The sequence below is a fragment of the Euleptes europaea genome, chromosome 4 (genome assembly GCF_029931775.1).
Source record: "Euleptes europaea isolate rEulEur1 chromosome 4, rEulEur1.hap1, whole genome shotgun sequence".
Classification (NCBI taxonomy): Eukaryota; Metazoa; Chordata; class Lepidosauria; order Squamata; family Sphaerodactylidae; genus Euleptes; species Euleptes europaea.
Window position 1 is genome coordinate 29,115,683 of NC_079315.1, and position 26,163 is coordinate 29,141,845.

The following is a 26,163-nucleotide window of genomic DNA, read 5'->3' on the forward strand; positions in this document are numbered from 1 at the left end:
TCCCAGGTGGAAAGTGGGTGCAGTAACAGGAGGAGTAACAGGGTCTTTGTCCCTTATGTGTCCTCTTAACTGCACGTAGATGATAATTGTCAAGCCTGGCTAAATGGCATGGACCTCTTTGTCCAGTGAACTGTTCCCCTCCCTTTCAGTCTGAGGGTGAAATCTGGGGAGCGGTAATGGTAATGGAAAGATTTCTAAACTTGTATTAGAAAACTACAATATATTTTGATTGTTTGAATCTACGTTTGTTTTTGTTTTTTTAAAGGAAATTTGTCCTGGAATGTAAGATTTTTTTTTCTCTTCCACTCTTGTAGTCTCATCTCAAGGAAATTCAAAGTGCATTTGTGTCTGTTCTGTCTGATAGTGATGGTAAGTAGAATTGCATTTATGCCTTTTGCCTTTTGATTGAAACATGCAATTCTTATCAGAATTCTTATTTTAAAAAAAACCTAGAGAAAATGCCCCCATAGCAAGCAGTGAAGGCTATGCCACCTTAAAAGGTGGCATGGCAGTGCTGCAGCCCAAGGGAGCAAAAGGGGTTAGGAAGCTGACTAATGTCAGTTCCACCCCTTAGAATGCCCCGGGAATGCCCCCCCCCCCCAATGCTGGTGCAGGCTTCCCGTTCTGGGATTTTGCTTCCGCACCAGCATAGGTGCCACTTTATTCCATGGGATCAAGAGCTTCAGCCCCCCCTTTCAGGATTGCAGCCTTATTTTATTATTTTAATTGCAGTTTGAACTTATTTTGATGGAAGAAAAGATGCCTTTTAATGCAGTTATTTTATTGTTTTAATTCCAGTTTGAACTTATTTTGGAGACTGTGAAGTTTAATATTGAGTTAAGTGATACAGAATTAGATGTTACTGATGCATGGCGTTACTGGAATTTAGGTTCAGAATTTTCCCTGGTTGCAGGTTTTGTCTAGACTTGGTCCAAGTAAATAATTTTTATATGTTTATTACCAAATTCAGCCATCACGTATTTAAATCCCAGATAAAATAAAACACGTTTGACATTTAGCAGTACAATAAAATAAAGTATCCACTGTAACATTAATGGATCCTGCTGAGAAATAGTCATACCAAGTAAAAAGTGGTTTTAAAAAATGAGCTATTCATGGGGGAAAGGTGTAAACAACTGCTGACATACTGTTTTCAGTGTTGAAATACAGTGATACAGTGTTGGGTCAATGCTTTAAACAGAAACCTTAACAGATCACCAAAGCCACAAGTTATATTGCATGTGTGTGTGTGTTGGGGTGTGTGTCATGAACACAGTCAAAGATGCTTTGAAATTTTTTGCTGCTACCAGTCACCTGGCTGAACAAGTACAACATAGAAAACTGACTTACCCGATCAGCTGTAGAATTTCAAAAACGTCGTGCCATGTTTATGCATTTCCTGTGCTATGGCTTTGTTAAAAGTGTTCCAGACTGCCAATATAGTATTCAGCTGCCCCCATTCTATTTTATGAGAAAGGGAATTCTCTGTCAGCATTGGGGGGAGGGGGGAGGTCGCATAGAACCATGGAACATTCCCTTTCATTGGAAAGAAGAGGAACCCTGCCTTTAGTCCTGGAGAAAGGTGGTCTAGAAGTAACCTAAACAAACAAACACAAACGGAGCTTTGAATTTTGCCATATATAGTGCAATCCTAAGCAGGAGTTAAAACTTTATAAGCCCATTGACATCAATGGACTTAGAATGGTGTAACTGCTTGGGATGGTACCACCAGTTTATTGTTTCAGAAAGGAAGTCTACGTCTTTCCACTGGCTAGTTTACTGATTTTCTGTTTGAAAGCTGAAGTTTTCTGAAAAGACCACCCTCAGAAGTGACCACAACATGTTTATGTTTGTAACCAGTGTGTTTCTGTGACCCACTAATGCCTTTCCATTTTGGCTGACGAAGAACACTTGAATAACTTGCTGTCGCTTATATCTGTCCTTGATTTATTGTTCCTTTCATTTCAGCCCTTCTCCTTAGTGGTCCCCTGCTCCAGAGGGGGCACTTAGCCAGTACTAGAAAGATGCTGAAGACTGTTAAGTTTTAAGAGAGCATTCTAGAAAGTACTGAGGGCTGTTGTGGGTGTCTTTAGACTCTCTGAGCTTGTTTCAAGGATTTCTGTATTTTTGGAACCCTGATTCTTAGACAAGTTATGAATTCAGTAAATAATGACAACAGTTAAATGTGTTGCAATTTCTTACTAGTACTCATCAGGTTTTTTTGTGGGTTTCTTCTAGAACTCAGCCAAGATGTTGCTTCGAAAGGTCTTGGTTTGGTATATGAGCTTGGGAGCGAACAAGATCAACAGGAATTGGTTACTACACTTGTTGATACTCTAATGACTGGGAAAAGGTATCTGTATATCTCTTGTTTCTGGGGTGCATGCTTGGGAGGTGTGTGGGGAGGAGGGAGTGGCTGAACCTGTTTAAGAACTTTGAACATAACTGTTTTAAATATAAAGGTTTGCTGGGTGGTGCTGTCTTTCAGAAATCTTAGGGGCCTTATGCCTATGAAGCTATACGTACCTAACTGAAATATGATTAGACACATTTCTAGATACTGACCACTTGCTTTCTGCTTGGACTGAAAATTGTCTTCCCTAAAGTAACGCTATCGTCGAACAGCTCAGCCCAAACATTTTTTTAAATTTGCCGGTGAGTCTCATTACGTTTAATGGGGCTTACTTCCTAGGAAGACTGTTTAGGTCCACATACTGGTCTAAATGTAGTGAGTTGGATTGAATGACCTTTAAGCTCCTTTTTAGATTTTCTCTTGTGTCATATATTACTAAGATGATTTGTCCCTTGTTGACAGATTAAGTTGATAAATTAAGTGTGTATGCCCCAAACAGAACCCTTTAGAAGTAGTTAAAAATCTGGTGGGGAAGGAGCAGTGGATTGAATCCAGTCCCCTCTCCTGTTCCTGAACAGAGCAGAATTTTAGCATCGTTGATTGATAGGGCTCTGTGCATGCAACCCTAGCGGTTATAGAGGGGAGCATGCTTGCAGGGCCTGTTAGCACACAGGGTTTCTTATTTGCCTAGGGATGGGCATGTGGAAACTTCGATTTTGGCACGCATAATGTCCCTTTGGTCACGGTGATTAAAATGCAACATGTGTAAGCTTGATAAGCCTTGACTTCCACCCTGATTTTGACAGGTGGAAATGCCACTGAGATATTACATCTGACACACAAGCAGGTGGGCCCTTTTCAAGAGCAGGGATTGGCTAGTGGCAGTAATCCTGCCCATTACCCCTGTCCACTTTCCAGGGCTGCTGAGAGCTTTCACAGGTCCCAGACAAAGGCACTTGTGGAGCCTTCTTCCTGCCATCAGCCATATGCACCCCAAACATCATGTGCACGTATATTGCATGGATTGCCTGGCCCCACAGACACCCAGGATGATTTGGGATCCTGGAATTTTGTCCCATAGTTATTTTAGTCCCCCTCCTTGGTTCACCTGCTGCTGTCAAAATGTATCAGTAGACACCTAGTCTGTAAGAGCAGTGCTGAAGGTAACTTCGTTGGTACCAAGAATAATCAAGTCATTGGCTTTCAAGATTTTGTACATTAAAGCGTTTTTCCCCCTTAGAGTCAGGCATGAAGTGTCTGGGGATACTGTGGTGTTCCAGGAATCTGGCCTTGGCAAAACTCCAGATGGGTAAGCTCACTGATTGAATTGCATTTTTGGATTAACCTTTTTGAAGAAGCCTTCCTGTTTGAATTAACTATTTGGAGAATTCTTCCTGGATCTTTTCCTCAAGCAATAATTCCACTGAGAGCCAGCGTGGTATGAGAGCCAGTGTGGTGTAGTGGTTAAGAGTGGTGGTTAGGAGCAATGGACTCTGATCTGGAGAACCGGGTTTGATTCCCCACTCCTCCTCATGAGCTGCAGAGGCTAATCTGGTGAACCAGGTTGGTTTCCCCACTCCTACACATGAAGCCAGCTGGGTGACCTTGATCTAGTCACAGCTCTCTTAGAGCTCTCTCAGCCCCACCTACCTCACAGGTGTCAATTGTGCGGAAGGGGAAGGGAAGGTGATTGTAAGCCGGTTTGATTCTTCCTTAAGAGGTAGAGAAAGTCGGCATATAAAAAACAACTCTTCTCATTCTGAAGATTCTGATTTTTTAAAGCAATTTTTATTGTGGATTTCCCCCCATTAGCAATGTGGGTAAAATACCATGCTATTGGGGAACTGTTCTAACTAACAGTTCCACGTAACTTATGTCCAGAAGAATACTTGGGTACAAATGTAACAAATGTCCAATTGTAGCAAATGTCCAATTTTCCTCTGCAAGTCCTCCCCTCAAAAGTTACATTTACTTTTTTGTTTCTGTTTTCCCAAGCCAGGGTCTCTCTACTTACCAGGAGCTTTGTTCGCTTGCCAGTGACCTCAACCAGCCAGACTTGGTGTACAAATTCATGAATCTGGCTAATCACCATGCGATGTGGGACTCTCGGAAGGTAATGCTTCTGTAGCTGTTGCAGAGCAAATGGCAGAACAAATCAAGAGCACTGGAAAGGGTTGGATCCCAAGGAAGATTTCCATGAACGGAAGGGATTTCTGTCCCTGGACTGTAACTTCTTTGCCTCCCCCTTCCTGCTGTAGCTCAAATTTCTACTCTTGGGGAAGAATTGAGCCCCACCCCAACCTGCAATAGCATGATGGGAGAATTGGAGGTCTGCCACAGGAAGGAGGAATTGGCAAAAATCCCCCACCCCACAGAATTCCTCTGTGGGATCTGACCAAATTTTTATGCCATGAAAGGTTTTGGTATTGGTATTGATCTCACAAAATGTGTAAATTCAGAGAATTTGAAGGAATTTGACCTCCTGTTTCTGAATGGTGGTCTGAAGCTCAGCCTCATAGAATCCAAGAACTTAGAAAGGACTGGAAAGACCTTATGCCAAGGCCAAGCTATGCGATTCGGATCCCAGTGTGCACATTTATCTTCAAGGGTCCTGTAACATACAGTCCTTCTTTCTATGCATACCCTGCACATCGTAATGATGAGGATTTTGCTAGAATTGAATATTTTCTAATTATCATCAGTTCCCTTCCACATAATCTGTATGGTATGTGTGCACCTTAACCTAAATTAGTCTTTTAGTGGTTGGTTTCAACAAAGTTTTTTATTCTTGTGTTTTCACAGGGAGCTGCTTTTGGTTTTAATGTGATCGCTACCAAAGCTGGGGAACAGCTGGCTCCTTTTCTCTCCCAACTACTTCCTCGTCTCTATCGCTACCAGTTTGACCCCAATATTGGGATTCGGCAAGCTATGACCAGCATTTGGAATGCGCTAGTGACAGACAAATCTGCAGTAAGTGAATGAGAGGCATGTCCATTCCAGTGTCATCGCCATGTGTTTTTGCCAACTGGTTGCATGTTAAGAGTTTTGCATGGCTTGAGATTGTTAAGGAGGAGGGAAAAAACATTTGATGAGATGTGCTTACACACACATACACATTGAAAAGTTGCCTGGCTTGTTGCATTTCATTCTTCTACTTTTGTTTCCTGATTAACGCCTTTAAAACAAAATAGGGGCAGTACTTTGAACACATGAAGCTGCCTTATACTGAATCAGACCCTTGGTCCATCAAAGTCAGTATTGTCTACTCAGACCGGCAACAGCTCTCCAGGGACTCAGGCAGGGGTCTTTCATATCACCTACTTGCCTAGTCCCTTTAACTGGAGATGCCGGAGATTGAACCTGGGACCTTCTGCATGCCAAGCAGATGCTCTACCACTGAGCCACAGCCCCTCCCTATGGAATACTCTGCCTGAGACTCTGGAGAGCCTCTGCCGGTCTGAGTAGACAATACTGATTTTGATGGTCCAAGGGCCTGATTCAGTAGAAGGCAGCTTCATGTGTTCATACTGTAGTGGGGATAACCTTTTTGATAAGGTTTGCCAGTGCCAACAGCTGATGATCCTCTTGACAACACAACACACATATCAATATGAGAGGCCCTCTTAAATCCCATCAGTAAAGGAAATAATGATGGGTGTGCAATGAAACAGATGCCCTGAAACAAGGTGACAAGTGATCCTCCATAAATCTGTGTCACATGTCATTTCCTTATGTTGATAATAATAGCTGTGTAAGAAAACAATCAGCCTTTTATGCTGCAGATGTAGTGTCATTCATACGTGACTATTTCATTGTGTCATCGTGTGATTGGTTATAGCTTCCCATCATTAGTATGCGAGACGAAATGTGTGCATTTCCCACATATAAAGTTGCATGTACAAAAAATTATATACAAGAGTTGTTGATGTAGGGAAATCATTGTGAGAAGTAGCCCTGAGTTGTTTCTTCTGTTTGACACATTACTCCGTGGTGGTCTCTCCTTTTTTGTAGAGAATTTCTTAGTTTGTCACCTTTTATTATTCACATGGAAAGACGTTGGAGGCGCTAATCTGTGAATTATGTTTCCTTGCAGTTATAACTTTGCAGTAGGCTCATGTCATACATGAGTACTGAGTTGTGGCTTTGGAGAGGGTGATCATTTTACAGTTGGTTTCCTTCTTTTCAGGTAGACAAATATATGAAAGAGATCCTTGACGATTTAATAAGCAACCTGACCAGCAACATGTGGCGGATTCGAGAATCCAGGTATTGCTGAAAGAATTTGCTGTGGTTAAGCAGTGTTGCTTTTAGTAATAGGTTTTCGAGGTGTTTTTTTAAAAAATAAGGCAGGGGGTGCCCACCAGTCCCGTTTTCTTGGTTATAGTTAAAAGCTGCGGGGTCCCATGCTTCTTCCCAGAGTGAATTCGGTGTTACATCTGGACTGACCATAGCATAGGTCCATAAAAATCTTCCTTTAGAACATGATGATGGGCATCAGTTATCTTAAGGTCAGTTTTGATAGCATGAAGGAAGCTTAAAGGTAGTCACTAATTATAGCAAAAATGATTTTCAGGGCTAAATGAGGATCATATCTAGAGTATTTTTCCCTGATAGACCCTAGTGTTCAGAATGTTTTGTTTATTTACATTTGTGATATGTTTATCCCGCCACTCCAAAACAAGTTTGCCAAAAGCAGTTCAAAACACACGACAATTACGTCTAGACACAATTGGTAACTTCTGAGAAAACAGCATTTCTTCTTCTTCTTTTTTGTTGGACTGGTCCAAAACTGTACATTACTACAGTGTAATAATAATAATGTAATAATAATAATGACTCAATAAAGGAAGCCACAGCCCTCAATTTGCAAGATCTGAGCAAGGCTGTCAAAGACAGGACATTTTGGAGGACACTGATTCATAGGGTCACCATGAGTCGGAATTGACTTGACAGCACTTAACACACACACAATAATAATAATAGTATCTTTGTTTCCACAGCTGTCTAGCACTAAATGACTTGCTAAGAGGAAGACCCTTGGACGACATTATTGATAAACTTCCAGAAATTTGGGAGACTCTCTTCAGAGTGCAAGATGACATTAAGGTACTTAGACAGAAAGCTGCTTCTTACAAGGAAAACTGTTCGCTGTCTCTGCAGGAAATAAGTTGCAGCCTTCAAAAGCGGTTCCTGACTAAAGACTTGAGTGTTTTTCTTCTTCCAGTGGAGTTGTTGGGAGTATTCCCCCCTCCCTCCTTACACGGCTAACAGAAGCTTTAGTGTGAACAATCTAGATTGGGGAGGGAGTGGCATGGGGGGGAGTTAAACACCCCTCTCCCAGCTCAAGGGGAGGGGAATGTGTATATAAGCTGTTAGATTCGAGTCCAGTAGCATCTTAGAGACCAAGAAGAGTTTCAGGGTATAAGATTTAGAGAGTCAAAGCTCTCTTCTAAAGCTTATGCCCTGATACTCTTGTTGGTCTCTGAAGGTGCTCCTGGGCTCTAATCTCACTGTTCTACTGCAGACCTACACAGCTGCCCTCTGAAACTACCTGTGAAAGCTGTGTGTATGCGGCCCCTTATCTCTCCTACGTTAATTTACTTTCCTATTGGATCCTAAAGCAAGAAACGAGCGAGGCAGAAAGAGAACAAAACATTTATTGTGATAAAGTGACTGAAATTTTCAAGCAAAACCAAATTCCCTTTTCCCTCTTTTGTTTTTCAGGAATCTGTTCGAAAAGCAGCTGAGTTAGCCCTGAAAACTTTAAGTAAGGTAAATGTTAATTCACTTATTACAAATGAAAGCCACTCCGTTGCCTCCGGCAGACTTTTACCATCCAACGTAATTCTTCAGTTTAACCTAGAAGGATGACTGAGAGATAGTGTTGAACCATGGTCTGGTGACATACGGATGAGCCCGGTGCTTGCAGGTTCCCTCCCTTCTCCTTGCCTGCTTACAGTGATTTCTGCTTGAGCTCAGACTCCATATTTGACAATACATCTGAGCCACCAAACTATGGTTTGTGCTTCCACTCCTGATCAGATTAATTTGCAATCCTGACTTGGAGGGAGAGTGCTAGTATGGCAATTTGGATGTAATGCCAAAGTATGGAGGTGTGGGTCTAAGGAGAAGCCATTAATTCACTTGAGCTCTATAAGTGGGAAAGAGGGAGCTTGTGAGCTTGGGGCTTGTTCACATGGCGCAGAACCGTGGTTTGGCATTCCATCGGAACCATCCTGTGGGTTCATTTTAAAAGGTTTCTTAGGTTCCACGTGTCACATTGCCGCAGTGGGAATGTGTTTTTCTCACATGCATGTTGCGTGTTTGAATGCATGAAAGAAATGTGTTTCCTCTTCCTGCCACCACTCCAAGATATAAAACCCAGCCTCTCTGTAAACCAGTGCCTTGGGCAACCCTGGTAAGGCTGCCTCTGCAGCTCTGCAGAGCTTCCAACTACGTTAGCTCTCCCTGTGGTTGCTTGTCCTTTAGTGTGTAAATGCGGTCTTTAGCATGTGAGTGAGATTTCCAAACACAGTCTGCTTTCTTAAACATAAAACTTTATTAAAAATATTAACCTAGAGCTCAGTAAAAGGTACAGATCTAAGGAAATAAAAGTAAAACCATGTATCTAACTTAATTGCAGCATGCTAGTTATCTTTAGATGGATCAAACACATTTCCTTTCCATCCCAGCATCTCAGGGAAGGGTTTCCACATGGCGGAGCAGAGCTGACCCTTCCGCCTCTGCTCTTCCCTCACATACCTCACATCTCTACCACAGCATGTTTGTTGTTGGTGGAATAAGGGTGGACAGATAAGCATTAAGGTCTAGCAACGTGGGATCTAGCTAGCTGATTAAATTTCATATGCCCTGTAAGAACTAGGGGCCTGGAGGGCAAATTCTGCCATACCTCCACTTGAATTATGAAGATAATAATCATACTGTTCCTCACAGGGATGTTGTAAGTCTTACAATAATAAAACACATGTAAAGGGTTTAAAACAGTGAAAGTGAAACTTTTAAATTGTTTTTATGATAGTGATGTATCTGTGTAGAACGTCTAAGCCAGCATGGTGTAGTGGAGCCAGCGTGGTGTAATGGTTAAGAGCGGTGGTTTGGAGCGATGGACTCTGATCTGGAGAACTGGGTTTGAGTCCCCACTCCTCTACATTAGCAGCGGAGGCTAATCTGGTGAACTGGATTTGTTTCCCCACTCCTACACACGAAGCCAGCTGGGTGGCCTTGGGCTAGTCACACTCTCTCAGCCCCACCTACCTCACAGGGTGTCTGTTGTGGGGAGGGGAAGGGAAGGTGATTGTAAGCTGGCTTGATTCTGCCTTAAGTGGTAGAGAAAGTCAGCATATAAAAACAAACTCTTCTTCTCACTTTGTTTGCCCCTCTTTTCCCTTCCAAACAAAGGAAGGGCTCACCCTTTAGCCCTGCTGAGGTAAAAACTCCCCCCCCCCAATCAAGAGTCAGATATTTCTCTCACGTGGGCCCTTCCTTAGCCATGCCACAAAGGGTTCTCCTGGCATGAAGCATTTGAGTTTTTATGATGCTATTCCATCACCCTCCCTTGGGCAGGTGTGCCAAATGGGGAGCTCTCAGACTGAGCCAGTTTCCTTTTCCCATGCCTTCCCCCCACCTGGGAAAATAAACAGTCAGCCCTGACCATAACACCATGCAGGGACATGCATTTTAATCCAAGAAGCTGGTGGCTAAGCAATGGAATCAAAAGAGGAGTCCCTCTGGCGAGTCTTGGCTCAGGAGATGTTGGTATAGTATGCTGATTGATAAGATTACATCATACAGGCAAAGAGAGGAAAAGAGATTTTCTGCACAGAAATTATTTATACAGAGATGGCTTTGGGAGGGGCTGTAGCTCAGTGGTAGAGCATCTGCTCAGCATGCAGAAGGTCCCAGGTTCAATCCCCAGCATCTCCCGTTAAAGGGACTAGGCAAGTAGGTGATGTGAAAGACCCCTGCATGAGACCCTGGAGAACCGCTACCGGTCTGAGTAGATGCTACTGACTTTGGTGGACCAAGGGGATGATTCAGTATAAGGCAGCTTCATGTGCTCATTTACAAAATATTGGAATAATATTAACACCCCCCCCCCAAATCAATGCAGCCCTGGGCATTATCATTTTGAGATTTGTATTTTAAATTTAGAGATTTGGGTAATATTATACAGATGTTTTTCTATTTGTTTTAATTACATGGATTTGTATTGTGTTATGAAGTAAGCTTATTAATATTAAAATTTAATTAAAAAATAGAAGCTGGGGGGGTTCCATTTGAGCATCTCCTTTCCCCCCCCTGAGGTATGTGTGAAGATGTGTGACCCTTCCAAAGGAGCTGCAGGCCAGAGGACGATAGCTGTACTGTTGCCGTGCCTTCTTGATAAAGGAGTGATGAATACAGTAACTGAAGTACGAACCCTTAGGTATGTCCCTTATTTGCTTTTTCTCCCCCCTCCCCGCAGCTTTTTGAATTGCATATATTGTGGCGTATTCATCTGGAGGAAGACATTTTCCCCCCATGTATGGTTTTTCCTAGCTAAGATGAAATGGGCAATCTCACTCAACTCCAATTAAAAAAAATATTTTTACAAAGTGCATCGTTTAAAGCTTGCTGCTAGGGGAGGCTGTGAACGTAGTGAGAAGCCTCCAGGCAGCTGTAACAGCTGGAGCTGCAAAGTTTACTGTGGAAAAACCACTTCCAACCCTTTTCTCAATGCCTCACGGCAAATAGCAGCATCCTTGCTCCTCTCCGCTGCTTCACATTCAAGGGCCAAGCTGTGTCAGAGGAGGTTAAGAACATAAGAAAGGCCATGCTAGATCAGACCAAGGCCCATCAAGTCCAGCAGTCTGTTCACACGGTGGCCAACCAGGTGCCTCTAGGAAGCCCCCAAACAAGACGACTACAGCAGCACCATCCTGCCTGTGTTCCACAGCACCTCATATAACAGGCTTGCACCTCTGATCCTGGAGAGAATAGGTATGCACCATGACTAGTATCCATTTTTACTAGTAGCCATGAAAAGCCCTCTCCTCCATGAACATGTCCACTCCCCTCTTAAAGCCTTCCAAGTTGGCAGCCATCACCACATCCTGGGGCAGGGAGGTTAGTGTGAGTGGGAGCCAGCAGCAGCACTGACAGAAAGGGTTCTCAGGAACCCCTGGTACTACCACCACCAGGAGTCTTCCTACCCATGAATGAAGCTTCGTGTAGTTCTTCAGAGAGATTTTATGTTCTGAGCTCTCTGGGGTTCTGTTTGAGTAATCCTGATGTGTGGAAAGAGTTACGTTGCCCCTTATTTATTACCTGCTTCCCCCCCTGTACCTTTCTGCTGCAGCATCAACACCCTGGTGAAGATCAGTAAAAGCGCTGGGGCCATGCTCAAGCCACACGCTCCCAAACTCATTCCTGCTTTGCTGGAATCACTGAGTGTGCTGGAGCCCCAGGTGTTCAACTACTTGAGCCTCCGTGCTACAGAGCAAGAGAAGGTAAGCGGCAGCTGTTGAACCCTCATAGCTTCCTATAGGTGCATAGCTTCCTATAGCTAAAAGAAAGCAGGCACCAGTGGTTATGGGTCAAGAAGTCTTTTTCCAAGGCAGTGATGCAAAGTGCTGATGGCTTTATAAAATCAGCTGGGGAGAACTCAGTATTATCCTGTAGTTTTATTTCAAAATGCCTCTTAGAGAGCCAGCGAGGTGTAGTGGTTAAGAGCGGTGGTTTGGAGCAGTGGAGTTTGATCTGGAGAACCGGGTTTGATTCCCCACTCCTCCGCATGAGCGGCGGCGGCTAATCTGGTGAACTGGATTTGTTTCCTCAGTCCTACACACAAAGTCAGCTGGGTGACCTTGGGCAAGTCACACTCTCTAAGCCCCACCTACCTCACAGGGTGTCTGTTGTGGGGAGGGGAAGGGAAGGTGATTGTAAGCCGGTTTGAGTCTCCCTTAAATGGTAGAGGAAGTCGGCATATTAAAACAAACTCTTCTTCTTCTTCTAGACCTGAAAGGGCATAAGATAAATATCAGGCATTTCTGAGTTTAGTGTTTGATTTGAGATCATTCCCATTGATCCTTTTTTATATCCTATTTTGGGGATCTGTCTCCTCAGCCAACCCTCCTTGTTTTCCGTTGAACACATTCACCTTGACCATTGTTGGATGTCTTTTCAACTCTAGTTTTTAACTGTATCCTTGTGTGTCTGTCTCTGTGTGTGTTTGTGTGCCTTTCAGACTGCCATGGATTATGCAAGACTCAGTGCTGCTAAATCCTCTCCTATGATGGAAACAATCAATATGGTAGGTAGCTTGGTTGGAAAGCAGGGCCCTCATTTCTTAGCATAAAAAGGTCTGGTACAGATTGTTATTGTTGTTTAATCCTTAAAATGATAGTAATAGACAGCTGAATATGGGATTTTTATTCATGCTTTTATTTGGAAAGCTGAGGCTTCTGTTGCTGGAAAACAGAAGAAAAGTAGAAGAAAGATGCTGTAAACAGTCTGTGATGGGGATCCAACAGGTCTCTAGATCTCCTGGAGGAAGCTGGGGTGGGGGAGGAGGGGGCATAGTGAAAGCCATCTTCAAAGAAAAGAAAGCAGACTCCCCCCCCCCCCCCCACACAAGCATCCCTTGCTTGCAAACAAAGGCAAGGGCTGGGGGATCCTGTACTGGAAGGATGTTCCTCCTCACCACTTCAGGATAGTGAAACTGGACCATGGGAGGATTGAGAGGGCACCACATGACCTTCTGGCTTCAGGTGGTGTAATGGCAACAGCAGCTCACCCAGAGAATGTGAGCCAAGACCTTCCTTTAGGACTGTGCAACTCAGCGTCCACTGTGTCCTCGTTCACAAGGAGGTTGAGGTCTAGCCTTGAGTTTTCATGATCTGTGTGATATAGGTTGAAAGGAATGCAGATTTTTAAAGGAACGTCAGAGCATTTCTTCCTTACCTTTCGCAGCTCAATAACTAGCTCTTACGTGAGGCATCTGAATGTCTTTTCTGTGCCCCAAGAAGCTGCCCTTAGAGAATGGATGAATCGCTAGCTATATATAGCCTATAAAGTATTTCTTCGTAGAACGCTCTGTATAAAGTGGATGTTAATTCCACTAGAGTTTCAGCAGCTGCTGCTGCCCTTTCCCCACTAAAGCCATTTAATGGATGTATCAGCAAGCATGCCACCTTCTGTTCCATTTTGCCAAGGAATTAAAAGAAAGACCCTGGTGCTTTAAACAAAGCCAAATGAGACTTCTTTCTTTTTATTATATCCTCTATTTGTGAGAATTTGATCTATTTATTTGAAATATTTCTAATCTGGCCTTTTTGTCAATATGACTTGTTTTAACTATGCGTTCTTCACACAACGCATAGTTAAATTGTGGAACTCCCTGCCCCAGGATGTGGTGATGGCTGCCAACTTAGAAGGCTTTAAGAGGGGAGTAGACATGTTCATGGAGGAGAGGGCTATTCATGGCTACTAGTAAGAATGGCTACTAGTCATGATGCATACCTATTCTCTCCAGGATCAGAGGAGCATGTCTATCATATTAGGTGCTGTGGAACACAGGTAGGATAATGCTGCTGCAGTTGTCTTATTTGGGGGCTTCCTAGAGGCACCTGGTTGGCCTCTGTATAAACAGACTGCTGGACTTGATGGGACTTGGTCTGATCCAGCAGGGCTTTTCTTATGTTCTTATGATGACAGGCATGAGAGAGATGACAAGAGCACATATATCCTTTTATGAGGGTTTGTGGTGGGTTGCCCCCATTTCCCTTGAAGGGAACTCTAGAGGGCTAAACTTCAGAAAGGCTGTTGAGAAGCATTTCCCTCTCCCTACTTCCCCACAGCATCATTGTTCCCCCCCCCCTTTAATTTGCTTTAATTTTAACCCTCTGTTTTTCTGCAGTGCTTGCAGTATTTGGATGTCTCAGTCCTGGGGGAGCTGGTTCCTAGGCTGTGCGAGCTGACCAGGAGCGGCGTAGGCATTGGAACGAAGGTAATACTTGCTCTTCCAGGGAGGCAGAGTCATGGAAGGAACAATGGGGACAGTGTGCACTGACCGAATCACCCACAAAATATCCTCCAGTTCAGACCATATGAACTCTGTTTATTATTAAAATGCCTGTATCCCGTCTTTCTGCCCTTCCTCAGAAAAAGGGCATACCCGATTGCCTTTAGTGTGACTATGAACTCAGCTCAGAAGGAGGGGGGGGGCGGAGATTGTGGGCCCCAGAAGCAAGCCAGCGTGCGCTGAAGAGTAAGGTGAACGCATCCCGCACTGTGCATCGGCTTCACAGTTTCGTATACCCCAGATCAGGTCACCGTTAGGTCATCTGCAGGCTCTGCTGTAGCACGTGGTGACCAGGTGGGCCTGGCTAGCGCTTGCTGATCCTGGGCCAGAAAGCTCACAGAATGAGGGACCCACAGCCCAGCCCTGTGTGTGTTTTCTGTGGAGTAAGTCAGCAGGGACTCTGCTTCCCCGGGGGACACATGGAGCCCTTTGCAGCCTGACCCTAACCCAGCAGAACCATTTTAATAATAGGATTTCTTCTTTCAAACTTTTTTTTTCAGGGAGGCTGTGCTAGTGTAATTGTATCATTGACCACTCAGTGTCCTCAAGACTTGACGCCATATTCAGGTACAATTTTGTTTGCTTGGTTTGTTTTCTTTTTAATTTTTGTTGATTTTATGCTCTGTCCTTTACTGGGAGTGTATTTCATCATTTAATATCTGGTACTGTTTATCTGTGTTCTGACAGCCTGGTTCTGTCTAACAGCTAAAAGTGTGGCATTTTTCTGTTTGGGTAATAGGTAGCTGCCTTGACCTGAATGGCCCTGGCTAGCCTGATCTTGTCAGATCTCTGAATTTTTACCTGTGTTGTCAAGAAGTTTTAGAAATGTTAGCCATTCAGATGATTTTATTGTTAAATTTTATTAGAAGATAAAGATACTTTTATCTCTTATTCAGTGGCAAAGTTCTGTTATGTAGCCAGTAAGATGCGGAGGTCCTCAGTTGGGGTTTTAAAATTGTAAATTTTGTACTGATACTTGCTGGTCAAATGACTGTAAATAAACTGAACTGAACTGTCAGATCTCTGAAGCTAAGCAGGGTCAGCCCTGGTTAGCACTTGGGTGGGAGACCACCAAGGAAGTCCAGGGTCACTACGCAGAGGCAGGCAATGGCATAAGAAAAGCTATGCTGGATCAGACCAAGGCCCATCAAGTCCAGCAGTCTGTTCATACAGTGGCCAACCAGGTTGACAAACCACCTCTGTATTAATCTATTGCTTTGAAAACCCTCTGGGGTTGCCATAAATTGGCTGTGACTTGATGGCAGATTCCATTACCAATGGGTAGCTCAGAACACGGGCTAGATGCTTAACTTGCTTCAGTCAATTGTTTCTAGTTGAAGAACACAGCCTTCACAAATCAGCCTTAATTCTGCTTTTTTAAATTGTTTGGACACTAACCAATATCCAACATAATGGGCTACTGACTGTATGTCCTCCAGGCTGCAGACCGGGTGTCTTTCCGGGGAGACTTAAGAAGGTAGTGCTGAGACCGCTCTTTAAAAAACCATATCTGGATCCTAACGATCCTGCCAACTACCGCCCAATTTCCAACTTGTCATTCCTGGGTAAGGTAGTTGAGAGAGCTGTAGCGGAGCAGCTCCAGGCTTTCCTGCAGTACACATTGGCTCTCTGGACCCATTTCAGTCCAGCTTCTGGCCTGGCTATGGGATGGAGATGGCATTGGTCACCCTCACAGACGATCTTTACAGGCAGCCTGACTGGGGCGTGGCAATAGTTTAATGCAAAGGCCTAGGCCTCCGTCCACCCTTTGGTCCAAATAAGTGAAGAACTAAAACTGGTTAGTAAACCATAAACTTATGACTGGTGTCCTTTTTTCATACAGGCAAACTCATGAGCGCTTTGCTCAGCGGGCTAACCGATCGCAACAATGTGGTGCAAAAAGCATTTGCATTTGCCATGGGACACCTCGTTCGAGTGAGTGACACTTAGGTGCTTCTTGCTTCTGCTTTTGTGTTCATGAGTTGCGAAACTGACCCTTCCTAATGTTTTGTTTAAAAGACTTCACGTGACAGCAGCACAGACAAATTACTACAGAAGCTGAACAGCTGGTACATGGAGAAAGAAGGTATGTGCCTTATAGGTTCGATCTTGGGCATCTTCCAAAGGATCTGGGAGTGGGTGATGGGAAAGACCTCTGGTTGAGTGCATGGAACTCAAAGGACATGTTAGTCAGAGGACACAACACTGATCTTGACGGACAAATGATCCAGCTCTGCATAAGACAGTTTTGCATGTTCAATGAGCTGGTGTTAAGTTTGGAACCTTGGAGGACTGGTGTTCAAATTTGCTTGATTAATCAATCTCTTTTGCATCATTTTAGGCAAATCACTTGTTTCCCAGGCTCAATTCCCTGTGTGTGATCTGGGGATTAGAGTGACCTACCTTGCAGGAGTCAAATAAAATGGATGTTTCAAATCACTTGGTACATGAGACGTGAACAGCTTGCTTAGCTTCTCCCTGTTCACCTAAAAAGCAATAAGGGGTATCTCTTTTACCCAGTTAACTGTTGGCACAAAGAAAATGCTTGCGTAAAAACGGAGGTGGATTGTCCTTCACTTACAAGCTAAATTGTAGATATGCTGAAATGAATTTCTAAGATGAATTTTTCAGGGCTTTCAATAGAAGACAGATTACAGGTAGCATGCAGATGTGCAGGTTCGATGATATTGAGTCTAATCTAGACCGGTGGAGAGGTTAAAAGAGCAACTTTACAGGTCCATCACGTGTCTGCAAACTTGTTCTCTCTTCCATTTCAGAGCAAGTCTATAAAACAGCCTGTGCATTAACTGTGCATGCTGTTGGGCGCTACAGCCCAGATGTGCTGAAGAATCAAGCCAGACTGGTCTTGCCTCTGGCTTTCCTGGGCATGCACGAGGTGTCCGAGGAAGAAAAGGGTGAGAAAGACGATAGCAACCTGTGGACTGAAGTATGGCAAGAAAATGTGCCTGGTAAGGTGACCCCGGTGAACCCTGTGGTTTACAATGTGTGCTGCAAATTTGACATCAACTTCTAAGGGGAATTTTTTTTAATTAAATTTTTCAAATATACTTACCTACGTGCAGGACTTCCCTGCCAATTTTAAAGGGGTCATGCCTCATCTATATTTGAGAACCTGTACAGAGAAAAGAAAACCCCCATTAATAATAATTCTGCAGTGACTTAAAAAAGTGATTGAGATGTTTTTTTTGGAGGGGGGGATTATACTATTCAGCTGACTTTATGTGTTGCGGTCATAGTTTGGAATGTGCAGGTTCAGTGGCTGAGTGAAGAAATTCGCGATGTAATAAACATTTCCTTGTAGGAAACAATGTGGGTTGTCAAAAATGTAACCTGTGTGCATTTGCCAACACTGTTATTATGTAGTTCAGAAGCCATTCTTAAAATTGTCTATGTTGGCAGCTATCAGCTTGACAGAGCATTGTAATGACATTAAGGAAGCTGTTGAGGCTGGGCTCAGCAACCTGTATGACTACAGAGCCAAACAATGTCGAAAGTTCAGAACAAGAGATCAACCAAGGACCTGTGTATGAAAGCCCTTTTGCATAACTGAAAGTGGACAACTTCCATTACCAGTCATTGCCAAGGCAATGGCACCTCCGAATGGTCTCGTGCCTTGAAAACCCTACGGGGGGGGTCGCCATAAGTCAGCTATGACTTGACGGGCACTTTCCACCACCATCAAAGCAGCCCCCAGAAATCTTTTAGTCCCATAAAAATCATTGTGTGATGTTCCTTTCACATATTCCTTATTCTAGCATCCTCCAGTATAACTTAACTTACATATTCATTTAAGTTAAGCGGAGAGTGTGTGACTGGCCCAAGGCGGCGTCCAGGAGCCACTCTGGACCTGTCCATGGCATCATTGGCATCCAGGAATTGCTCCAGGCCCAGTGGCAGTGGCCTCTGGCCTCTGCAGCGGTGACTGGAAGCCGGCTGGTGGATGACGTCATGGCTGGACCCAGAGGTGGCTGCAGAGGGGGGGAATGCAAGGGGGCCACACTTGGACTCATTGGGCAAGGGGAGGGAGGGAGGGATCCCCCCCCGTGCGTCTCACAGCCCTCCACTTGTATTATTTATTTATTTCATTTCTACCCCCATCTTTCTCCCCATTGTGGACCCAAAGAAGCTTACATCGTTCTCCTCCATTTTATTCTCATGACAACCCTGTGATGTAGGTTAGGCTGACAATGTGTGACTGGCCTAAGGGGCTTTTGTTACATTTGTAGGAAGATCTGTCTTGTCTGTTTATGGCTCCAGTGTTTAGATTTAAGTATCTACAGATTTGGCCATGTTGAGAGTAAGCTATATTGATGATGTTCATATTGCATATAGTTATACTTCAAGAAACCTAGATTTTTGGCCAAGCTAATGGTTCTGCATGTGGGCTACCAGGAAAAATAATCCCCTCCCCAGTTCTTAAATACATTACTCCCTTTGTAATTTAAATTTGAATGAATGAACCTTTTTTGAATCTTGCTCTTGGCCCTGACATTCTTTGGGTGCTCTTAGTGAAATCTGAAATGGCACACTTGTTTGTCAATTGCTGAGGCAGCACTCGACGTGTCGTACCTGATGATCTTGTGGTAAAGGGAAGATGTTCTCCTGAAACTGTATCTTGACATGAACCTAGTTTTATTGCTCTTCAACTTCTGAAGTGAAAATCTTGGGCATTCGGTTTATAGGCACCTATGGTGGCATAAGACTGTATATGCAGGAGCTGATAACCATCACCCAGAAAGCTTTGCAGTCCCAGTCCTGGAAGATGAAAGCTCAGGGAGCATCTGCCATGGCGTCTATAGCAAAGCAGTCTGGCTCCTTGGTACCTCCACACCTGGGCATGGTGCTCAGTGCTCTGTTGCAAGGCTTGTCTGGAAGAACTTGGACAGGAAAGGTAAGGCTGGATTGTACGGGGAAAGGTGGTCTCTTCTGTAGTCCAGAAACGGAGAACAAAATGGCAAAAGCTATTTATTCATGTACTGTGAGAGTAGTCCCTTCCTCCAAATTATCTCCAGTTCTTTGGGGGCATGGGAATTGTATGTCTCTAACTTGATGGAATTAGAAATATAGGGCGAAAACGCACGGTCACTTTATCCTCCTTTAATCCCTGTTTCAGCCAGGATTCAACCAGGATCGAACGCATGCGTTTCGCCGAACGGGCGTTCGATCCTGGCTAAAACAGGGATTAAAGGAGGATAAAGTGACCATGCGTTTTCGCCCATAATCTGGTTTGGGGAGGGAAGAGGGTAACAGGGAGCCAAAGGGCAGGATAAGAAGGACCCTAATTGTTTGCACGAGTAGCTGAAGCTAAAGGGGGCTGAAAACCATGTTGCGGTGATATTTGAATGATGCTGCTGTTTCTTCCTGGTCTAGATTAGTTATCAATCTAAGAGCTTTTTTTTTCATGCCGTAGGAATTTCTCACTAAAATTCTTGTTTCATATTTAGGAGGAGTTACTGAAAGCTATTGCCAGTGTTGTCTGCGCATGCAGGTAAAGAAGTTCTCTTCAGCTAGCCTGGTTTGGAAACTTTTCCGATACATGAATGGAGTTCAGTGCTGTCCCTAAATTCCTCTAGGAGTTAGAGGGGTGATACTAGCATAACCTCTCGTTAATCAGTGGCCATTGCAAAGAATTCTTACAAGGAGATGTTTGGCAAGGATCAAAGCTAAAAAGAAAAGAACTGGGGTTGGAGGGGAGATTAAGAAAGAGGGATTAAATACAAGTGGTGAATTGAATTAGTTGTAGTGAGTTCATAAGAAAGAACAGGGAATGCTGAAACATTGAAGGTGAGGCAAGAAGGAGGGATGGTTGTGGATGGTCTTTTGCCAAATGTCACAATGATCCCTACGTCAAGGTCCTACTCCGAGTGTGTAATGAGAGTGTAATGCTCAGTTTGTTTACCCCGTTCTGTTTCAGCAGAAGTCAGTAAGACTTCTTACTATAGCTTAAGTGGCTTCAGGATTGCAAAACATTTTAAATATTTCCCTAAAAATATGTGCCATTTTAATGTCCTCCTTGTGAAAGTGTTGCTGTCGCTGCCTGTACCACCTATCCCAAGCATGTATATGCTGGTGAAGCAAGTCTTAGAAAATGTGTTTTAGAAAATAAAATGAAAAACAAAGAGAAAAAGTTCTTTGTGGGAAAGAACCAAGTAGAGGGGGAGGGGCTTAGTGGTCGGGCATCTGCTCTACCTAGACAAGGTCTCAGCGTCTCCTTATAAAAGGATCTGCTGGTAGGTGATGTGAAAGACCTCTGCCTGGGATCGTGGAGAGATGTTGCTGAACAGAGGAAACCATACTGATTTTGGTAGACCAGTTGTCTAGTTTAGTGTAACCGTAGCTTTACGTATTTAGTTGCTGGAAGTGTTTATGCATGGGGGGTAGTGTAAGTTGGAAATACAAAAGCTTATTCATATCAAAGGAAGGCGAGGAGAGTGTTGAAGTCATTCTAACTGAAAAGTAGACAATATTTTGTGAAGACCAAACTGGCATAACACAAAACAATGTGCAAACTCTCTCGTTCATCAGGGATGTTTGTGTTTTCCTTTGGACTAATGTGGCTATTTGCAGCCTCTCCTGGTATTTTAAGCATATATAAAAAGATAACATACTGTTTCCCCCCCAAAAAAAAGTTTAAAGCTGTTTACATCCTAACTGCAGTTGTATAAGGGTCATCAGTAAAAACACTTTAACAAATTGGTTACAGCCCACCCAGACACAAACTCTGATCACAAGTTTCAGCAGACACACATATGTCCTGCCCGTATGGGTGCATATATCTGTTTGTAAGAAAGAGTCAACACATGTTTACTTTACAAATGAAACCGGGGACCAGGACCTGGATAAATATGGGTTTAAATCAAACATAGAGCTGTACGTATGTTGAATGTAACATGAGAATTACTCAATGCACATGTGAAGAAAAATCAAGGGCGTGGCATACATGAGTTCACTGCAACTTGTGAACAGGGACACAGCCTCAGAGGTTGTGTACACCACTTAGGTGAATGCCAATGCACTGATGAAGGCAGACTTTGCTTGACTTTGCTTTGAAGGCTTTGGGCTTGATGGGGGTGGGGGGCTGAGCTGTGAGCTTTATCATTGTATCACATTGATGAACTTTGGATCAGTCCTTTCCATGTGCTCTTGGTGTTTTCAGTGCTGAGCTACACAAGGCTGTTCCTGACCAGCCCAGCATCAGTGACGTCCTTCAGGCTATGCTTAAGGAGTGCCGCAAAGAGAACCTCGGGTACAAGATCGTGGCTCTCCGTTGCACGGCTGATGTGCTGAAAACCACGCAGGAGAACCGGTTCCAGGAGCTGGCAGACATCATCTTTCCGATAATAAAGAAGGCGAGTCTTCAACCCTTCTTGGTTTGACTGTGCCACTAGTAATAGATGACCCTGACAACACTGTGAATTAAATTTACTGCAAAGTTATTGTGCTGGGTTTGACATCTATTATTTATAAGCTTCAGTGTTCGGAGACATTTTTTATTAACAGCAAAACTAGGAATTTGATTGCATGAGCTGCTCTTAGAAATATATGAGGACACTGGAAAAATTAGACTCTTTGGAGAACATTTAAATAAGCTCAACATATTTTGAAGCATTAGATAATGACAAGCAGGGGACTTGTGAGGATGGATGGGAATTGGAGATCTCATTTTTCCCTTTCCTGCAAAACCCTGGATTCAGCGCCGCACAGGGACGGCATCCAGGTGATCGCCAGTGGCTTGGGGCTGAAAGTGTGGCCTATGCATTTTTTTGGCCGCAGAGCGCCATAGGAGATTATACTGGCCAGGTGATTGATGGTGGCTCCCTCATCCCTTGCAGTCCCCTTTTGCAACCAGTTGCTCGCCCCAGCTGTTCTCTTTCCCCCCATCAGCTGTCCTTTTTACTCTTATGATTTCTGTTCCTTCTCCTTTCTTACCTGGCTGCTCACTCCAGTTGCTTGCCCTACCCACCCACTGACCTACCTTGTTTCTATTTCTCCCCGCTCCACATGCCTGCTTTCCCTGTCAGCTTACCTCTTTGCATTCTAAGGTTCCATTTTGGGTTGCTATAACTCCCCCTCCCCAGAAAGGATGCAGGGCTTACTGATTTGGTTTGGTTTTTTTAAAAAACTCCCTAATGTAAAAGAGCCCTGATCTGGATAGCCCAGGCTAGTCAGATCACAGAAGCTAAGCAGGGTTGGCCCTGGTCAGTATTTGGATGGGAGACCACCAAGGAACACCAGGGTTGCTATGCAGAGGCAGGCAATCAAACCATCTCTGAATTTGTCTTGCCTTGAAACTTAGGGGTCACCATAAGTCGACTGCTATGATGGCAATGCATATATACATACAAACACATACATAACATGCATACATAAAAGTGTTTTTTCTGCAAACGTGTGGAGTACACCACATTTATAGAAACATTTCCCATGTCAGTCACTATGTGGCCCTGTTGGTGGTTTTCTGATGTGCACCATGGGGGCCGGTTAGGAATTAGATGTATGTATCTAGGTTACACAGTTTAACAACATAACACTAACATTCAAGGTGCGGTTCTGCAGCTAGAGAGCGCTGCCAATTACAATAGAGGCACCTACAGGGCCTTTTTTGTTTTCCGATTACTACGTCCATTCCTCTGGTGACTTTGATGTAGTTGTTTGGAGTTGCTGGCAGAAACCTGAATCCCTTGTTCTTTTGACTTGGCCTTCCCTGGTCAACTTTGTCATTTCTGTTCTCAAACGACTGTGACACTTGGCTACAGATAAATGAGCAACACATAATGCTTCCTTGCTAGAAGGACCTGAAAACTCAGAGGGAAGTGAGGGCTAGAATGTGCAAAACACCTGTTGGTGGATAGCAAAGCTTCCAAGGACAAAGATTTTGCCATTTTAAATTAAGATATATGTGCTTAGGTAGTACAAGGAACAGCGGTTCACAGGTCTGGCTTTTGTTCACTCTCTCTGGTATTGGGTATATTTGCTATTTTTGTATGAGTGAATTTTTAAATTTACATTTCATTAATCTGCTAATTTTATATTCTAAATTATCAGTGATTTTTATGTTCTGAGAGCAGTAACACAAGCATTGGTGCAATCTGACCCTGTTCAAAATCAGTGACTTTAAGCTGGAGGAACTCAGGAAAATTGACATTTCTAGCTGGGATATCTGAACTGCAGTGGAAAGAGAAATGTAAATACTAACCCCTCTCTTCTTGTGTCTCCCTTCTTGCTCAAACATCACATCCTCTTGACACCTCTGCAGAATTCTCCTGAGATGACGGTAGCCAGTCCGTCACAGAATGATGGCGAGGGTGAGAATGAAAACGAGAAGGAACTCCAGATGGACTCTCTTCTCTGTGCCTTCGAGAGCTTGGGCAAAGCCTGGCCTAAAAACCCAGAAACACAACGTATGTTTATCCCAGGAAAGCTGGTGGATTTGGGAACCAATATCTACCTCTCCTCTTTTTAAAAAGAGACCTAGCCAGGAGAGGAAGGAATGCCGAGTGTGGTAGATTGATGAGTAGCAGTTATGATGCACATGCACAGCTACATGTTTTCCAATGGGCATTATCCTTTTTATGGTGTTCTGAGGGATATTTTTTTAATTTTAGGGATTTTTAATTTATTGTTGTTGTTAACAACTTTGAGTCCTGTAAAGGTGAGACGAAAATGCTGTAAATTAATAAATAGACAAAATGCAGTTTGCATACCACCATATAGCAATTGGTTGACCAAGGATTTTTGGTATCTGAACTGCTCCTTTGTCACAAGTGCTATATAATACTTTGTTGGTCCCTGCTGACTTTTAATTGGGAGTTACATTTTAACTGATGAGATAATTCCAGTCATTCCCAAAGACAACTTGTATTTTGGGTTTACTTCAGAATAGCTTTGTTTTGTCTCACCATATTGCCATTCTCCCAGAGCTCTCATTTTGAGGACCCATGGGGGATAAAAACAAAAATTAAATAACAGAACAGTAATTTTGCCTTTTGTCCTTTGCAATAACCCCTGCAAAAGAAGCATGGCAAGGTGCCAGCACTTGTTAGGAAAGCCATGCTTTCACATTGGCAGCTGTTTCCATAAAAACCGAATCCACAAAATGGTTTCAAGGAGCTGTGAGGTAAACTTGAATGCATTTTCCTCACTGTTATGGAGCAGTAGCGACTATAAGTTTTGGTTTTTGCACCCTGCGTGATACTCATCAAGAGAAGAAAAGAACCAGGGAATACAGATGAAATTTTGAAAGACATCTCGGCTCTCTCACAAATAGGTGTGTTTTTTCCCCCTCCCATCTTTCAGGCTGCTACCGACAAGAGCTGTGTAAACTCATGTGCAAGCGGCTGAAGCTCAGCACCTGGAAAGTACAGCTGGGCGTGCTCCAAGCAATGAAGGCTTATTTTCAAGGGTAAATGGACTGCCTGGTGCTGCTGCTTCTGTGTCCCTCCCCATCTCCCACATTTGCCACTGTAAGAGGCTTGTTGGGTAACGTTGGTATCCGGGCATGCAACATGACCACTTGGTGAGGAAGGCATCTGCACGGTTATGCCAAGCGGCGAGGAGAGTTTCACCACTCCCACATATATTGTTAGGAATCTGGGGAAGACAAAAAAATTAACAGGGCGATTGGACTACTTTCAACAGGATGCACATTTTAAAAAAATTCTCTTAACTGCTTGAAAGGACAATGCAGACAGTCGACCGACCAAGTGGGGTGTGCGCACAGTGGCAACTTACTGCTTGGCTGGCAGTGAACGGATCTTCTCTTCGATCCAACGCATTTATGTAGCATGTCTTGTCATTGCCATCCAGATAGGCAAAGAGATAGATCACATGAACACATGAGGCTGCCTTATACTGAATCAGATCCCCGGTCCATCGAAGTCAGTATTGTCTACTCAGACCAGCAGCGGCTCTCCAGGGTCTCCGGCAGAGGTCTTTCACATCACCTACTTGCCTAGTCCCTTTAACTGGAGATGCCAGGGATTGAAACGGGGACCTTCTGCATGCCAAGCAGATGCTCTACCACCAAGCCACAGCCCCTCCCCATCCATCAACTAAGGCCTGTGGAGGCTGTGCAGTGTCCACAGGCAGTGCTCCTCCTCCATTATCTGCCTCAGTGGATGTGAGAGTGTTAAAAGGGGAGAGGAAGGGTTCTGTCCTTTCCCCGAGACAATTCCCACGCTTCCTGCAGCTGTCTGCTGTAGCCCTGAACTGGGAGCCTGGGCAGCTACCGTCCTGATGGTCCCTAAGGGAGCAAACTGTTAGACCCGTGACCCTGTTTGATAACATGTGTCTAATGCTTCTGCCATTTCCTTTGGTAGGCTAATGCTGCTTGAGGCAGAACACGCAAACCCTGAAGCTTTGACAGGAATACTGGTGGACACTTGTTCTTCTATCACTCACTCTCTAGGTAAATATATGTTTAATGTTGTGCTATCTAAAGTGTAAGTGGCTGGAGGAACAGAATGCAGGACTTGGTGCTTTTAAAGTTTCCTTTCATCTGTCTGCATTGTGCCCCTCCTGCAGCTGGACCTTATCACAGCTTTCAGAATCCCATGCCTGGTTTAAAAACATGATTTATTTCTCTAAATGTACAAGGACACTGAGTTTTGTGGAGCTGCAGAACAGTGCATTGTCATTCTGTGATGCAGGATGGCGAGCATGTGTTCTCATTCATATCCATATGTTACATGATCTAGGCACTCCACAT

At 43.9% G+C, this 26,163-nt stretch overlaps 1 protein-coding gene across 1 annotated transcript in view; it reads left to right on the forward strand.

The window, feature by feature from the left end:
* Positions 1–26,163, forward strand: part of ECPAS (Ecm29 proteasome adaptor and scaffold) — a 99,574-nt gene that overhangs the window by 70,614 nt on the left and 2,797 nt on the right. Inside the window, exons 27-48 of the mRNA XM_056848216.1 lie at positions 315–369; positions 2,239–2,353; positions 3,594–3,662; positions 4,349–4,466; positions 5,156–5,323; positions 6,540–6,619; positions 7,354–7,459; positions 8,078–8,125; positions 10,678–10,799; positions 11,712–11,862; positions 12,600–12,665; positions 14,271–14,360; positions 14,936–15,002; positions 16,279–16,370; positions 16,455–16,521; positions 17,213–17,404; positions 19,139–19,347; positions 19,901–19,944; positions 21,613–21,805; positions 23,713–23,857; positions 24,753–24,858; positions 25,775–25,863. Of these exons, the coding sequence (XP_056704194.1) occupies positions 315–369; positions 2,239–2,353; positions 3,594–3,662; positions 4,349–4,466; positions 5,156–5,323; positions 6,540–6,619; positions 7,354–7,459; positions 8,078–8,125; positions 10,678–10,799; positions 11,712–11,862; positions 12,600–12,665; positions 14,271–14,360; positions 14,936–15,002; positions 16,279–16,370; positions 16,455–16,521; positions 17,213–17,404; positions 19,139–19,347; positions 19,901–19,944; positions 21,613–21,805; positions 23,713–23,857; positions 24,753–24,858; positions 25,775–25,863 (2,392 nt within the window). The remainder of the gene's footprint in view (positions 1–314; positions 370–2,238; positions 2,354–3,593; positions 3,663–4,348; positions 4,467–5,155; positions 5,324–6,539; positions 6,620–7,353; positions 7,460–8,077; positions 8,126–10,677; positions 10,800–11,711; positions 11,863–12,599; positions 12,666–14,270; positions 14,361–14,935; positions 15,003–16,278; positions 16,371–16,454; positions 16,522–17,212; positions 17,405–19,138; positions 19,348–19,900; positions 19,945–21,612; positions 21,806–23,712; positions 23,858–24,752; positions 24,859–25,774; positions 25,864–26,163) is intronic.